This window comes from Hordeum vulgare, chromosome 1H, assembly GCF_904849725.1.
Source record: "Hordeum vulgare subsp. vulgare chromosome 1H, MorexV3_pseudomolecules_assembly, whole genome shotgun sequence".
NCBI lineage: Eukaryota > Viridiplantae > Streptophyta > Magnoliopsida > Poales > Poaceae > Hordeum > Hordeum vulgare.
In genome coordinates this window covers 238,742,294-238,757,621 of record NC_058518.1, presented here as the reverse complement: position 1 = coordinate 238,757,621, position 15,328 = coordinate 238,742,294, and the positions used below count along the sequence as shown (strand labels likewise).

Sequence of the window (15,328 nt, the reverse complement as noted above, 5' to 3'; positions counted from 1 at the left end):
TCATTCCAAAAAGAAGCCTCTTCGCTACTTCAGTATGTTAACTTCTGAAAGAACCTTCACTTCTTGAGCATCACCACCACAACAACAAAACCTAGCATCACCACCACAACAAACCACATATTCATGAGCTTCACTAGCTCCCTCCCTAACATCATCAGTGCAAATGCGTGCCACCTACTCATCTCACAATTTCCTTCATTTTTCACAATCTTTTTCGACCTGCTGGTGGGTGCATTCATCTGCACCAGCTCCTGTGCAGCAAGCAGTTGCTCCCTTTATCCCTCCGCCTCACGTACAACATCCACAACAGCATCACCAATGAGGTAGTGTTTCTTAACAAGGTACTCAACATGCTTTAACTCCCAACGCCAGAAATCGCAAGAAACCTATTCCAAATTGGGGCAGGAGAGGTCAAAAGTTTGCATCTTTCCATCGAAATCAAAGACAAACCATCCAAATGAAACCAAAACAAACCATTCTAATGAAACACTAACCCCATGGTTGCCGCAATCGTAGAAGATCCACCGTCGTGCTTCTCAGTGGTCGAGACATACATGTGCACCTTCTCCTTGCAGCTTGAGCAGGAGATCAACGACAGCGACAATGCCCTGCGACGGACAACGGAGGCGGAGGAGCTTGCGACAAACATGAGCAGATCTTGTGCGAAACGTTGGTGGTGGTGGCGGCGGCGGACAACACGAGAGAAAGGAGGAGCCGCGGGTTACGGATTGAAGAGGGGGAGCCGTGGGTTAGGGATTTGAGGATTGGGGATTCCAACAATTTTACACTTAACCCCTCCATAAAAGTTTGGCTTAATTGAAAACGAGACGGTCAACAAGCTGCTAAACCGAACATGTACGCACCATATACGCGTAACAATGACCGTATTTTTACATCACATCGTATATAGTAACCATAACCACCGTATTTTGAAGTTGGATAACACTATCATGCTGTTTCCTCAACTCCAATGCTCTCTACTCAAATCAACCCAACCCTGGAAGAAATTGGAAAACAAATCTTAAAATTTCTCATGCCCGTTTCTCCGCGCTCTCCCGTCGGTTCCTGTCTCTCCCTCCATTTTCCGCTTCGTTCCTAGGGTTTTCTCCCCCTTCCTCCTCCCAATTCTTCGTCCTCGCTCGCGCGATCCCCACCGCGATGGTCTCCAGCGCCCGTAGTTCCGGCGGCATGGCTCACTCGGCTTCCAACAGCGCCGGAAGCGCCGGTTCCCCCGGCATCGGGCCCGGCAAGGTGCTTGCGGCGGCGGCCGCCACGACATCGGCGTCAGCGTCCACGCCGGCCAGCGGGAGCACCGTTGCCCGCCGCCTCAATGATCTCGAAATTCAGGGAGATGACGCGCCATCGTCGCAGACCGCTGCTAGGTTCGTGAAATCTTCTGTTGTTTTGCTGCTTAAGTTGAGTTGCTCACCACCTTCTTTGCCCGGGGAATGTGTACCGCAACCTTAGCACTGGGTCGGTATAGAGTAAATTTGCGATCTGAGATGCGGATTTTGGCCTCGTAGGCTGTACTACGTGGAGGTGCATTTCGCTGTCCACTAGATTTAGTCGATGCATACGTGCTGCAGCATGCGTTGGTTTGAATTGGTGCGCATTGGCTGCTGAAGAGGGTGTTAGGGAGATGAGACGGTGAACTACCGGACTTCATCGGATTGTTAGGATTGCTTTGCATTTGATTGTTCAAAAACAGGCGATTGCTAACTGTTGTTTGAGTCACAGCATGCTCTGAAGTCTAATGCGTCGGAACTTTTATGGGTGCGTTCTTGTTTTGGTTGGGACTTCCATGCTTCAAGCTATTGGATGTATCTTAGTGTTAGATGTGTTTCCTGTCATGAAGTGGATAAGTAGTGTGATAACAATCTGTGCTGCTTATCCTTTATATGGGTACACTTCCTGACATTGGAATGTTGCTAGGTATTGATATCGTCCATGTGTAATTGCATAGAATGCTCCTTACGACAAAAGTGGAACGTCACTCAGTCTGTCAGAGTTGGTGGCAGGTTTTGTGCTTTGGATTTTTCTATGATCTATGCTGTTCCCTGTTGGCTTCCTTAAATTAGATGTCTTCTCTAATTTTTATCTTGAGATTGAACTTTTTCACTTATTCTTAATTGATTAAAAATTAGCAGCGTTAAAAGATTCTACAGTGGTTCTTTGTTGCAAAAAATTGCTTTGTACTTAGTATTTTAATTAATTCATCTTAAATTCTACAAGTAGCTGTGCACTTTTGACCGATAGCTGTATCGGTTTTTGCAATGCAGCAAGAAGAAAAAGAAAGGAACACGCGTAGTAGGTCCTGACAAAGGTAACCGTGGGTTGCGCCAATTCAGTATGAAAGGTGAGTTGAATCTCTTTCCTCTAGTATCTCTGAGATAGTCATCTACTCATCATCATGCACGCATACTGATTCACATGGCATATGCAGAATTCATATGACCCACTGTTCATTCCATTTTTTGATGTAAAAGCATTATCGATATTTTCTCCGTTTGGTTCATTGTTATTAAGGAAACCAGTTTATTATGTCATATTTGAGCAAATGTAGTGTTAAAAGTTCTTATGAAGTGTTTCATTTTGTCCTTTTCAGTCTGTGAGAAAGTTGAAGGCAAAGGGAGAACAACCTACAATGAGGTGTTTTTTTTTCTTTTTATGAAGAAGCTTATCTTGTTTTAGCATAATTGCTTTGTGGATATATATAATATACAAAATAAACTACGACAAGGGTTTTGGAATGGAGGGAGTATAAGATAAAAGCCATTTCAAAGGACATTCCTCTGTTATTGATGGGATTGAATCTATATATTTTGTTCATATTGTTTTCTAACATATAAAGTTCATTCCAACATGTCTTGCAACGTTTTTTCCCCTCTTTGCTCATAAAACGAAGCGGCTGTAACAAATCGGTTTTGTCTTAATTAGTAAGAGGCAGAGCTCCTGCCGGTTTCTCGAAAAAGGAAAGAAACTGAAGAACTAATTGTGTCATGTGTACCTCAATAATAATTTTATATAGCAAAAATCAAGTCTACAGTGTGTTAGAATCCTGAACATCAGGCTCAGGAGAAGAGGCAGCCTGTTGTACTTCTATTCCTGTGTTACTCTTTGGATTCTGTCAATAATGGAGATACTACAGCCCTGTTTCCTTAATTCGTATTCACTGTTAGAGTACTATATCTACAGCCATGTAACCTTTTGTATTTACCCTATTGTATAAGGGGTTTCCTGCATATTCACACACCTGTACATGTACATGTATATATACTGGCCTATGGCCTCCTGGGAATACAAGTTGCATATTTACTAACATGGTATTAGAGCTAGGTCAATTTTTTGCACGTCGCAACTCGTGCTGTTGATCCGCTCCGTGCCGCCACTCTCCTTCGTGGCAGTCGCTCGTTGCCGCCCTTCTGCCGTGTGTATCGCAGGACTGGGCCGTCTCCTTCTCTCCCCGATCCAGTCATTACTGGATCCTGTCGCCAGCCTCCCCGTGCTGGATCCCGTCGCCAGCCTCCCCGTGCTGGATCCCGTCAACGCCACCAGCCTCCCCGTGCTGGATCCTGTCGCCAGCCTCCCAGGTCCCGTCGCCCCCGTGCTGGATCCCTCGCCGGTCCTCCGCCGTCCCCAGGTCCTCTGCCGCAGCCGCCGATCTCGCCGGATCTCGCTGCTGCTGCAACACTCCGCCGTCCCCGCCGATCTCCACTGCCCTCGCTGGATCCCGCCGCTGAACTCTGCTGCAGCACTCCCAGTCCTCGTGCCATCTGCTGCTCCCGTTGTCAGCTGTCGTCCACGCCGGATTTAGTCGCCGTTCTCGTCGTATCTCCTCGGCTCCCGCCGTTGCTGGCCCTGCCCTTGCTGGATCCAGCTCACTGCTGGTCCTTGCGTTCGTCTGCTGCGCTTGATCGCTGGTTGGTCCTCGTGCGGCCCTGTTTGCTGCCTGTTGATTGACTTTCACCGGTGAATGTTGCTCTTCCCCGACACCTCTCGTGACTTTCACCGGTTGTATTGGTGCATATGACTTAATCGACTGCGCTTCGCACACGCGTCTTCCCTTGGCGCTGGGTGCTTGTCTGCATATGGCCTCGTCTTCTCCACCAACCTTTGCAGACGATATTGGTCATGCTACACCGCCGCACTTAGCGGCTTCCACAGGTGGTGGTGGCTGTTTCTCTCCCGGTGCAACTACATCGCCTACTTTAGCTGTGTATTTCACCGAGGATGAGATTGCATGACTTCGCAGCCTGCTGATTGCCTCCGACTCTCGGTTGTCGGGTGCATCTACATCGACATCTTCAGTTGCGCCTCTGACTGGGCAGGAGATTGTGCGATTTCGATGCCTGATAGCTCCAACGTCTGATTCTTCATTGACAGGTTCTGTTGGTTTTGCTACGGACTCTTCTGGCATTGTGAGACCACCTTCTACACAAGCAGGTACATCTCCATGGATTCTTGATACTGGAGCATCTTTTCATATGACTCATGATTCATCAACTCTATCCTTTACTCGACCTCTAGACTCTCCTGTTCATGTTCTTACTACTAATGGTACTTCTCTCCTTCGATTTGCCGCCACCATCTTCCACGGTTTCCTCATCTAGCATGTCACTGGATTCTGCATCTTCATCTCCGGTGACTTCTTCGTCTCCACCCCCGATTCTACCTCGGCGATTCCTCCTTGTATTCTTCCATCTTTTCCTTAGTATTTTACTCGTCGTTCACGCAATGTGGATGCCTCTGCGGATGTGTCGTCCTCCTCGTCTCAGCCTACCTATGGCTTGCGTCCTCGTCCTCGTCCCCTGTTGATCGCCTAGGATTTCCCACCACTGGTGTTGCTGTTCTTGAGCCGACTTCTTATCATGAGGCTGTTGTTCATCCTGAATGGCAGTTTGCGATGGCTGAGGAGATTGCTTCTCTTAAACGCATCGCTACATGGTATCTTGTTTCTCTTCCTCCAAGTGTCCGTCCCATCACTTGTAAGTGGGTCTACAAGGTTAAGACTCGCTCTGATGGTTCTCTTGAGCATTACAAAGCTTGTCTTGTGGCTCGTGGCTTTCAGTAGGAGCATGGTTGTGATTATGACGAGACTTTTGCTCCTGTGGCCCATATGACCATTATTCGTACACTTCTTGCTGTGGCCTCTGCACGCCACTGGTCTGTATCTCAGCTTGATGTTAAGAATGCCTTTCTTAATGGTGAGTTGCGTGAGGAGGTGTACATGCAGCCACCACCTGGGTATTCTGTTCTTGATGGCATGGTATGCCGTCTCCGTCGCTCTCTTTATGGCCTTAAGCAAGGCCCCCGCGCCTGGTTTGAGCGTTTTGCCTCTGTGGTGACTGTCGCTGGTTTTACAGCAAGTGCTTATGATCCGGCATTGTTTGTCCACCTTTCTCCTCATGGCCGGGCTCTTCTTCTTCTCTATGTTGATGATATGATCATCACTGGTGACGACCCCGAGTATATTGCCTTTGTAAAGGCCCGTCTTAGTGAGCAGTTTCTCATGTCTGATCTTGGACCTCTTTGCTATTTTCTTGGGATTGAAGTCTTTTCTACCTCCGATGGCATTCTTATATCCCAGGAAAAGTATATCCAGGATCTTCTTGCTCGTGCTGCTCTTACTGACGAGCGCAGTGTTGAGACTCCCATGGAGCTCAATGTTCACCTCCGTGATACTGATGGTGACCCGTTGCCTGATCCGACGCGTTATCGTCATCTTGTTGGTAGTCTTGTCTATCTAGCTGTCACTCGTCTGGATATCTCTTATCCGGTTCATATTCTGAGTCAGTTTGTCTCTGCTCTCACTTCAGTTCACTATAGTCACCTCCTTCGTGTTCTCCGATATCTTCGAGGCATGATCTTCACCGTCTATTCTTTCCTCGCTCCAGTTCTTTATAGCTTCAGGCCTATTCAGATGCTACGTGGGCTAGTGATCCCTCAGATCGCCGTTCACTTTCTGCTTAGTGTGTTTTTCTTGGTGGTTCTCTCATTGCCTGGAAGATGAAGAAACAGACTGCAGTTTCCCGTTCGATTGCAGAGGCCGAGTTACGAGCTATGACTCTTTTGGCGGCAAAGGTGACTTGGTTACGATGGTTACTTCAGGATTTTGGTGTTTCTGTCACTACACCTACTCTGCTATTATCTGACAGTACAGGTGCTATTAGCATTGCGCGTGATCGTGTGAAGCATGAGCTCACGAAGCATATTGGTGTTGATGCCTTTTATGTGCGCGCTGGTGTGCAGGATTAGGTTATTGCTCTTCAGTATGTGCCTTCCGAGTTACAGTTGGCGGATTTTCTGACGAAGGTCCAGACTAGAGCACAACATGGCTTCTATCTCTCCAAACTCAGTGTTGTTAATCCACCATGAGTTTGAGGGGGGGGGTGTTAGAGTACTATATCTACAGCCATGTAACCTTTTGTATTTACCCTATTGTATAAGGGGTTTCCTCATATTCCACATACCTGTACATGTATATATACTGGCCTATGGCCTCCTGGAAATACAAATTGCATATTTCCTAACATTCACAATGTCTGTCTAGCTATTGCTTACACGTTGTAAGACCTGTCCTTTTCAGGTGGCAGACGAACTTGTAGCTGAGTTTGCAGATCTAAATAGTAATATTGGGTCACCAGATCCTGATAATCCCAACACAGTTAAGAAATATGGCTATTCCTTCTGGTCAGTTATTTGTTATGTGCAACGTGCTGATTGTATATAAAATTCAGCAACAATATGATGAAAAGAATATACGAAGAAGGGTTTACGATGCACTGAACGTCCTGATGGCTATGGATATTATATCTAAAGATAAAAAGGAAATTCAGTGGAAGGGCTTGCCCCGAACAAGTTTGAGTGATATCGATAAATTGAAGGTAAGTTTATCCCTAATCATGTACAGTAGTTAACAACTGTTCTACCTTTCTTCTGGTTGTTTCCTTCATAAGTTCCCTAATCGTGTACTTAACAACCATTCTACCTGTTGGTCGTTTCCTTCATAAGTTCATGTGCATTTTACAGACTGAGCTCATTGGACTGAAAGGTAGAATTGACAAGAAAAGTGCATATTTGCAGGAATTACAAGACCAAGTAAGGACATGGCATTTTTTTACGTGAACCGATAATTTGAATTATTCTGTAACCCCAGTCTTTAAAATTATGACAAGGAACTTGGTTTCATACATCTTTTAGATCACTTATTTTTGTATACATTATGAGAAGGAATAGTTGATATTCTATGATGGTGAATGTTTCAGTTTTTTCACCATATACAGTGAAATATTCATCCATATCAATGGGGAGTCCCTTCGTGTACACTTTTGTGCCACATCATGTGTTCAGAATTACGAGAACAGCTAATCTTCTATTCAGCCTTTATGGTACATGCTTAATTGATCGATGCAATGTTCAACTGCTGTATGTGTGCTAGATTTATTGTAGGGCTGAATGCTTCACTTAGCAAGCATAATATCTGTTTTAAAGTTATCATAGTGTTATAACTAAGCTGGCTTTTTTTAAAGTTGTGGTATGCCAGAAGTTTGTTATTTCTTGTCTGATATCAGAAGAAGATTGGATATATTGTACAGAAAGGTATCATTAATATCTAGGTGTTAACCATGTATTTTCTTCTACTTTTCTGTATGTAAGTATGTGGGCCTCCAAAACTTGGTAGAGCGAAATGAGCAGCTATATGGTTCGGGAGATGCTCCATCAGGCGGAGTGGCCCTGCCATTCATATTGGTTCAGGTCAGCAAAATTGTATCCTGCAATTGCCTTGTGGGCTTAAATGAAGTAAATCATGTCATTATACTCAAATATTAAAGCTGATGATCTAGCTAACTTCTATTGCCATTGCACATTACAATCACTTTGGAGCTTATTGCGCTAAGCAGATTTTTGATTTTCTGTGAAGTCGAACAAGAAAGTTTCTGCTTCTCCTTTGGAGCTATGTGCATGCTTTGTTCATTGCAACCTCAAGTTGTGCACATTTGACTTTCGTGGCATCTGTTTGGTTCTCTACCACAATGGTGGCATGTCACACTTTTGTACCTCTAGGCAGTCAACGTATGTTTTTTTTTCTGGCCATAGTCTGCCTAAACTGTGGTATACAATTTCTTCACCACACAAGATGTGGCTTGCCACATTTTACTAAATTAGATTTGGCAAAGTGAGAGGTTGTCAACTAAACGCATCCATGTAAGTTATAACCCTTTTTAGTTCTAGTCTCTTCTTCACCATAAACGTGCATTTTGTAGACGAAATGCTATTTTCTCCAAGTTTCAATATGTAATTCAATTCCAAGGAGCATCCGTTTTTTTGAGGTTTGGACTTGGATTATCATAATTGAGGAACCTGCAGCAAAGGAGGCGAATTCTGAGTAGGGTTAAGTGTTAACCAGTCAATACCATTTGATTAATGGATTTATCAATCGGTCGTGGGTGCTATAGTAAATTCTTGCAATGGGATTTTTGTTTTGCATGGACTAGGTTTTAGTGCTCTTATTACACAACCATTTGGACAACAGCTCCGGGTTCTGTTCTCATAATCCTGTTCCTATATTTGAGTGTGGCCAAAATGGACCGGTGGCCAGCAGAACTACATATTCATAATTGTAGGAGCAGTATGACATTATAAGTGTACATTCTTAGGTGGCTATGAATTGATTCTTTTTTGTCGAGTTATTAATTTAAACGTATGAACTATCGTATCAACCCTCGTGGTCTGCCTTTTCTTTCACCGATTATAGACCCCACAAAATGCTTTCCCAACTCCAGTATGTATGTTCTACCAGCATTTATTTTCATGGCGGTGAGTGACAAGGACCTCTTTTTATTGTGCAAACAGACACGTCCTCATGCAACTGTAGAAGTGGAGATATCAGAAGATATGCAGTTGGTGCATTTTGATTTCAATAGGTAAAAGACTAACTCTACTATGTCTTCTGGACATGATGAATCTTGCTAGGTGATCTAATAATCTAACAGTTTGGTTATAAGTGATATTTCTTATAATTTTCTGCCGTGACATTTCTTATAATTTTCTGCCCTAAGTTTTCTTAGAATTTAACATGTCCAGTTTCCCAATTAAATGGGGTGTCTGTTGCTAAGCACGAATCTGATCTTGTTTTGCATTCTTTCTGTACGGAGATTCCATAATTTTCTTTGCATAATTTCTGCTGGACATAAATCTCTAATTATTTCTGTATAATAGGTTGGATAAAAACTCGAAATAAGGGCCCCTCTTTTTTCTAAAGGGTGCTGTAACTTTTCAGTTGTATGATCATCCATTCTAAATAAGGATCCATTAGTTGGAAATCAATGTCTGTTGATTCCCTTGGCCACTTGAGGAACTTGTGGTGTATCTGGTTGCAAACCAAACACTCAGCAGCACCGGTCTTTTTTATTCGCAGGATTCTAAATATGCAGGAATATGAAAAACACAGGATTGCATTGTCATGCTCATTTAAATCTTACAGCATCTTTGGCTTGTTTGATTCATCACAGTTAAAATAAAGTATTCTTTCCAAAAGGTTTGTAGTGGATGCAAGGTTATTATGAAATGTAGTGCAAAGTAATCCTTAAGAAAAAATTCCTAAAGGATTTAATCCTACTAATCAGACAAGTGACATAGTAAAATTTGTAAGGATTCCTATGATCCTTGAATATGCCTTAGCTTGCTATTTCCTTTTTTTGCGATGGTAGCTTGTTAGTACTATATTTCTTAAGCAAGTATTTTGCGTACTTGACATGATGAGCCCACACCCACTACTTTATTGGCAATGGAAATCTTGTCCTCAGCTCTATGAATTTTGCAGAATCATTTGAGATCATGAAATCTTGTGAACTCATAAGAACTTCTGCAACCATGGCTGACATGTATGTTTCTGAAAATGTAGCACTCCGTTTGAGTTGCACGATGATTCTTTTGTATTGAAAGCAATGGGGTTCTCTGGCAAAGAAGAAACTGATGGCACAGTGGCTCTGGTTGCAAATGCGGTTGAATGCTCAAGCGCATCAAATGTTCACGGGCATCGGTCACCACAACCTGCAAGGCCAAATGGAACTAGGCTACGAACCCCACCTCCTATTCCAGGGATACTGAAAGGGCGTGTCAAGCATGAACATTAGGCACTAAAATGGGGGGTTAATGTTTTGAGAGCTACCCGGATTTATACTTCCTTGGCTTCTGTAACTTAATATGTAAAAAGGCTTGTAAATTATGTCCATGGGGAAATGTGATGTTCTAATTTAGCTTTGCAGCCGATGCTAGGCTGATCGGCATGGTGAAGCCCCAGGCCTGATTTTGAACTTTTAGCTCTATTCTTTTTGCTCCCTTTCTGATTTAGAGAAATGAACATGGTTTGGTCCAATGTAACTGTAGCATTTTATATTCTCAAAAGTAATTAGCGTCTTAGCTAGGATGGACACTCGAGTAAATTGCATGTACATCATACTGTTATGTATTGGGGAAGTTCAATCTGTCACAAGATAAAATACCATCTTCTTGGCGTACTGGTATGTGCGAGTATATTTTTGTAGTTGCGTGACTAACAAACGTATGTGGCCACACGCCCTCTACCCGTGAGAAAATTTGACACGACTACAAGGCATTAGAAGTGAAACTTCTACCCGTATGATCACCCTTGAGTTATAGAACTTCGCGTAGGGTTCCATTATACTCTATAGTCCTGCATAGACGTTTTCATAGCATGGTCGTCTCCACAGCTAAGTTCGTCAAATCAGAACCATGTGTTATTTTTTACGTGTAATAATCATCTCATATTCTCTTTGTTCATTGTAGAAATCTCCATTATCACTTGTTGATCGCAGATTCACTAAACAATATGTGTTACATGCGTAGGTCTTCAAATTATGTTGGCTAGACCCTTAAACTGGACAACACACATTATGTTCACCTTAGAATAATAACTTACTGAAGAATCATAAAACTATAGGTCTTCAAATTATGTTGGCTAGACCCTTAAACTGGACAACACACATTATGTTCACCTTAGAATAATAACTTACTGAAGAATCATAAAACTATAACCATGAATGACGACATATAGAATAGACACAAATGAATCTTACCAATCACCTACATCTCCCACGCCTATGGGGATCTATTCAGACATGGGGAAAGAATCACCAAACATCTTGGAGAATAACTCAAGAAAAAGTATCGTGAAGATCCATAATAAGATGAACGATTAAATAAGTGCCGCCGAGAGCCAAGTGAACTCACTCCTTTTCGAAGCTTGGTTGCTAACTCACATTGAAACCGATGTGTTAATAGGTACGTGGATTAACATCATCAAGGGATGAGGGAACATCACCAAGTCCAAGCAAAGAAACAAGAACACGTGAAATGCGGTGATCAACAACTAGAAAAGAAACATACATCCAGGACAACCCGTGTACACGGCCATCCAGGACCCCCCGCTGTAGAAGATCCTCTAGGATACAAGACCCCTACAAGGGAAGATCCTCTTGGATTCAAGACCTCCTCCCCTAGGGTTGGAGAAGAACTACCTATTTGTACACACCCTTACCTCTTCAACCATACCTACATATGCGCCATACAATAATTAACACATACACATTAGACATTCCTGAGTACTACATAGCTATAGAGTATGGGGAGTGAATTAGTACTAGTGAAATTACCCACACAAAACGAGAAATGCACCCACACCATGCCGTGTACGCGTGCAGCAATAGGCTAGCAGCGAATGGTGACTCCCACCAAGCCGCGGCCCCAGTTCACCTTCACCGCATGGACGATATAATGTCGTCCATCTACGTGTCCGTGGTCAGTAGGAGAACTGCAGGTTGGTGATGAAGGACTGGCCGAAACCCCAGTTGGGCGGCACGACGTTGTGGAAGACGATGGTCTGGCCACCGGTGGTGGTGACGCCGAAGGTGAGCTGCTGCCCTTGAAGCCCCGCGAGCGACTGCCAGTTTGAGCCCCAGTTCCTGCTCATCGGCACCTGGCCGGTGGTGGCGCTCTTCACCCAGGCCGCCTTCACCGAACCGCTCCCGGCGACGTTGGTGATGACTGATGAGCACCAGCTCGAAGTAGTTCTTCCCATTGACGGTGAAGGGCACCCCGCCCTGCTTCACGCACGGCACTCGCTGGTAGAGCACCGGGATGATGCCGGCCTCGTAGACGCCGATCTGGAGCCATGCTGGCTAGCTGGGCCATGTCGAAGTGCGTACGCGGCGGGTTGCACCAGCCGCCGTTGTTGCTGGGCAGCGCGTAGTTGGCCGGGCAAAGGTTGGTGGCCGTGACTGTGACGGAGGCGCCCTGCCGGCAATCTGGAAGCACTGCCCGCACGACGCGCCGTCGCTGAACATCGCGGAGCTCAGCGCCGCCGTGTTCGTGCCGTACCCCGTACTGTACAGGTTACCGTACCCGCACGCGCCGCCTGCACAGCGCACACATCAAGATCAAGCAGTATTAGATGCGGTTCGACTTCGACATTAACCGGACGATCGACCTGACTTCCGGTTCCGGGTGCTGCACGGATCATTAGGTTACGTACGTACGTACCCATGGTGCCGGAGGCGTCGCTGCCTCCGTAGAACGTGGCCGAGCCCGTGGACCAGCCAGCATAGGCCGGTGCGGCGAGAAGCGTTGTGAGAATCGCGACGAAAGCGGCTAGGGATTTGGACGCCTCCATTGTCATGGTGCTTCAATGCCCGCTGTCCATACAAACCTGGACACACGCAGCATCGCATAACGGATGTGCATCGCTGCACCCGGGAACATGGGCGGTTAGTGACAACTCAGCAGAGTCACTAAATTTGATGATCAACTCAGCCTTGCCGAAGTACAAAAAAACGGTCAAGACAATCATTATTTTGATCCTCTCAGAGATATGGAAGGAGAGAAACGCATGCACCTTCAGGGACAAGTTAGCAAATTTCCAAAGTTTGAAACATGCTATCAACAGCACCGTAGAACTTTGGAGGAAGGCTGGAGCCAAAGTTTTGGAGCCCCCGTTCTGGGATCCTTCATGAGATATCTACCCCTGTAACCACCCTCATTGTGCTGGGGTGTTTTTTTTTCCTTTTTCTCCTTGATCACTATGGTCACCCCCCACGACCACCTTTTGTCACGTTTTTTTTTCGCGCTGCTTCCAAATTAATATATGCCAGCCTCAGGCTGGATCTTTTAAATTTTTTTTTGTCATGGTGCTTCAGACGGCACGAGGCGATCCAGTGCAGTAATCAACGAGGTGAAGGTGTAGGACTGAGATCCACTGACTGCGACTTTAGCCATATAATCTCCATTCAAAACACATCCAACGGTCTATATGGGACACTCGCAAAAACTTGAGCATTTAGCCATCTAATCTCCAGTAAAAAAGTTCAGTTAGTGACAATATTTGTATGCTAAAAAGTTTAGTTAGTATGTTGGAGATGTAGTTTTACTTACATGTCACTAAAATAAATTAGTTTCAGTTTAATAAAGTGAGTTATCTAAAAATTCTGAACCAAAATCAAGATTACCACTAGTTGATATTTTCTTGTCCATCACCATTCGAACAAAAAACAAGGCACAAATTGAAAGATTAGGACTAACAAATACATGATCTGAAACAAATATATACTCTCACAAAGACGAATCACATATAGACCGTTGGATGTGTTTTGAATGGAGATTGGATGGCTAAAGTTACAGCGTGTCACTGGATCTCAGTCCGAAGGGGCACTCCTGCTTTGCTTCCTGGCGCATTTCTTATATTTATCCTCCTGGAGTATATCGGAAGTGTGCCTGTGTGAAAACGAAAGCATCAGGAAACTGAATCGCACGCAGGGCACGTGAGGTGGTGCAGCTACAGTTGCGCATCGATCAGATCGGTGATGCCCGCGCGGCTATCTCGCAAGGCTTTTAAATAAATTGCAGTAACATGGTCAAGGTTTTTTTTTGCGAGGGTCAAGGCTTTCTTTCTTTTTGCGAAGATTCTGATCTGCATTAACTTGCATCCGATGCATGTCACTGTCCGCAACTCCTGGTGTTACGTATCTCCGATGGAGGATCCGAACGAGTGAAATGGACGGTTATAAACAAGCTGAATCCCTTATCGAATGATCGGTGGCGATTGTTTATGTTTATCATACCGGAAGGTTGACATGAGAGTTGCATTATTATGAACACATATCGGGTGGGCCAGCCGGAGACGCCCGATCGATCAGCCAGCCTTTGTGCGCCTATCCCAGATCCGGTCTCTCCGGATCTCCCTAACTCGACGACGTTCGATCCCGCGCTGGCGAAGGGGCAATGAAAGTTTATATTTCCAAATTGGTTGGTTTTCTTCAGATCTTAGTAGTTCGTGTGTCCTTTAAGGAAAGCTTTTGACTAACGTTTGGTGTGACGACTTTAACATCCTTTTCTGTCTTGTTCTGTGGTTTAACCTGAATTTTCCAATCTTCTGAACTGATGATGGTGGATTGCAAGCTTGTTTTGTTTAGGGGGTTGCTCGAGTCATGCTTCATCAATAATTTTTAGATCTTGTCTCAAGGGGCGGGTTACGATTGCGGTCTTCAAAGCTTTGAATGGCGAGGGCATTTGCAGGTGGCGCTTTTCTTTGTTGTTGGTTCAGTGCATTTTCAAGCTCCGACGGGCAGTTTACAATTAAAAGAAGAAGAAGACTAGTATGTTTTTTAATATAATTTTATTTTATACTGATCGTTCTATGTCAAATTGTCTATTCATTATACTGGTCTTTGTTTTCTGTAATATTAATCACATCCAAGATGCCTTTTAGGTGTCTTTATTTAATAAATAAATAAATAAATAAAATGAATCCATGCTCCGTCTCATCCAGATTGAATTGTACTGGGTCCGAGCACCTCCGCCGTGGATTCCTTTAAAGCAAGCAATCTCATTACACTCAAACGTTATGAACAACCAAATGACAAATTGAATGTTTTTTATGACAAGTTTTGGTGGTGTGAGGATGCCAAATTTAGTTGGCAAACATGGCAACTTCATCTTTTGTATCAATAAAATTGTCATTCTTGCGTCGTTAGAGTTGTGCGCGTACTCGATCGTCACATACTTATCATTTGGGTAAAACAAAACGACATCTTCGACGCTAAACCTTAAATAGCTTGCAAACGTGTGGACCGAGCTGTCCGGAGGCCACCAAACATGGACTTGTATTTCTGCGCGAACGTGTTCATCCATCCATTTCCTCGCAAATCGGACGCTACCAGGGGTATTGCGGGAGTCCAAACCTTACCATGTATGCGTCCGACAAGTGGTGCCACTCAACACCCTTCTCGCATGCCCGCTTCCCTCTCTCGTTGTA

General features: G+C 44.4%; 1 protein-coding gene and 1 pseudogene across 1 annotated transcript; one reads left to right on the top strand and one right to left on the bottom strand.

Moving 5' to 3' along the window:
• Positions 1-981: 981 nt before the first annotated feature.
• On the top strand, positions 982-10,520 carry LOC123429664 (transcription factor-like protein DPB). Its single transcript, XM_045113678.1, has 9 exons — positions 982-1,382; positions 2,280-2,356; positions 2,606-2,649; positions 6,587-6,664; positions 6,738-6,884; positions 7,030-7,098; positions 7,657-7,755; positions 8,854-8,924; positions 9,905-10,520. Exons 1-9 carry the CDS (start codon positions 1,159-1,161, stop codon positions 10,134-10,136), a joined length of 1,041 nt encoding a protein of 346 aa, XP_044969613.1. The 5' UTR covers positions 982-1,158; the 3' UTR covers positions 10,137-10,520.
• An 827-nt stretch (positions 10,521-11,347) lies between these two features.
• LOC123398206 lies at positions 11,348-12,697 on the bottom strand (annotated as a pseudogene).
• Between the last annotated feature and the right edge of the window lie 2,631 nt (positions 12,698-15,328).

Bases quoted from the DNA above. Each gene is read 5' to 3' on its own strand.
- LOC123429664 (XM_045113678.1), top strand. From the start codon at position 1,159: ATGGTCTCCAGCGCCCGTAGTTCCGGCGGCATGGCTCACTCGGCTTCC. The intron at 6,665-6,737 runs GTTAAGAAATAT...TATAAAATTCAG, and splicing joins ATCCTGATAATCCCAACACA to CAACAATATGATGAAAAGAA. The intron at 8,925-9,904 runs GTAAAAGACTAA...CTGAAAATGTAG, and splicing joins GTGCATTTTGATTTCAATAG to CACTCCGTTTGAGTTGCACG.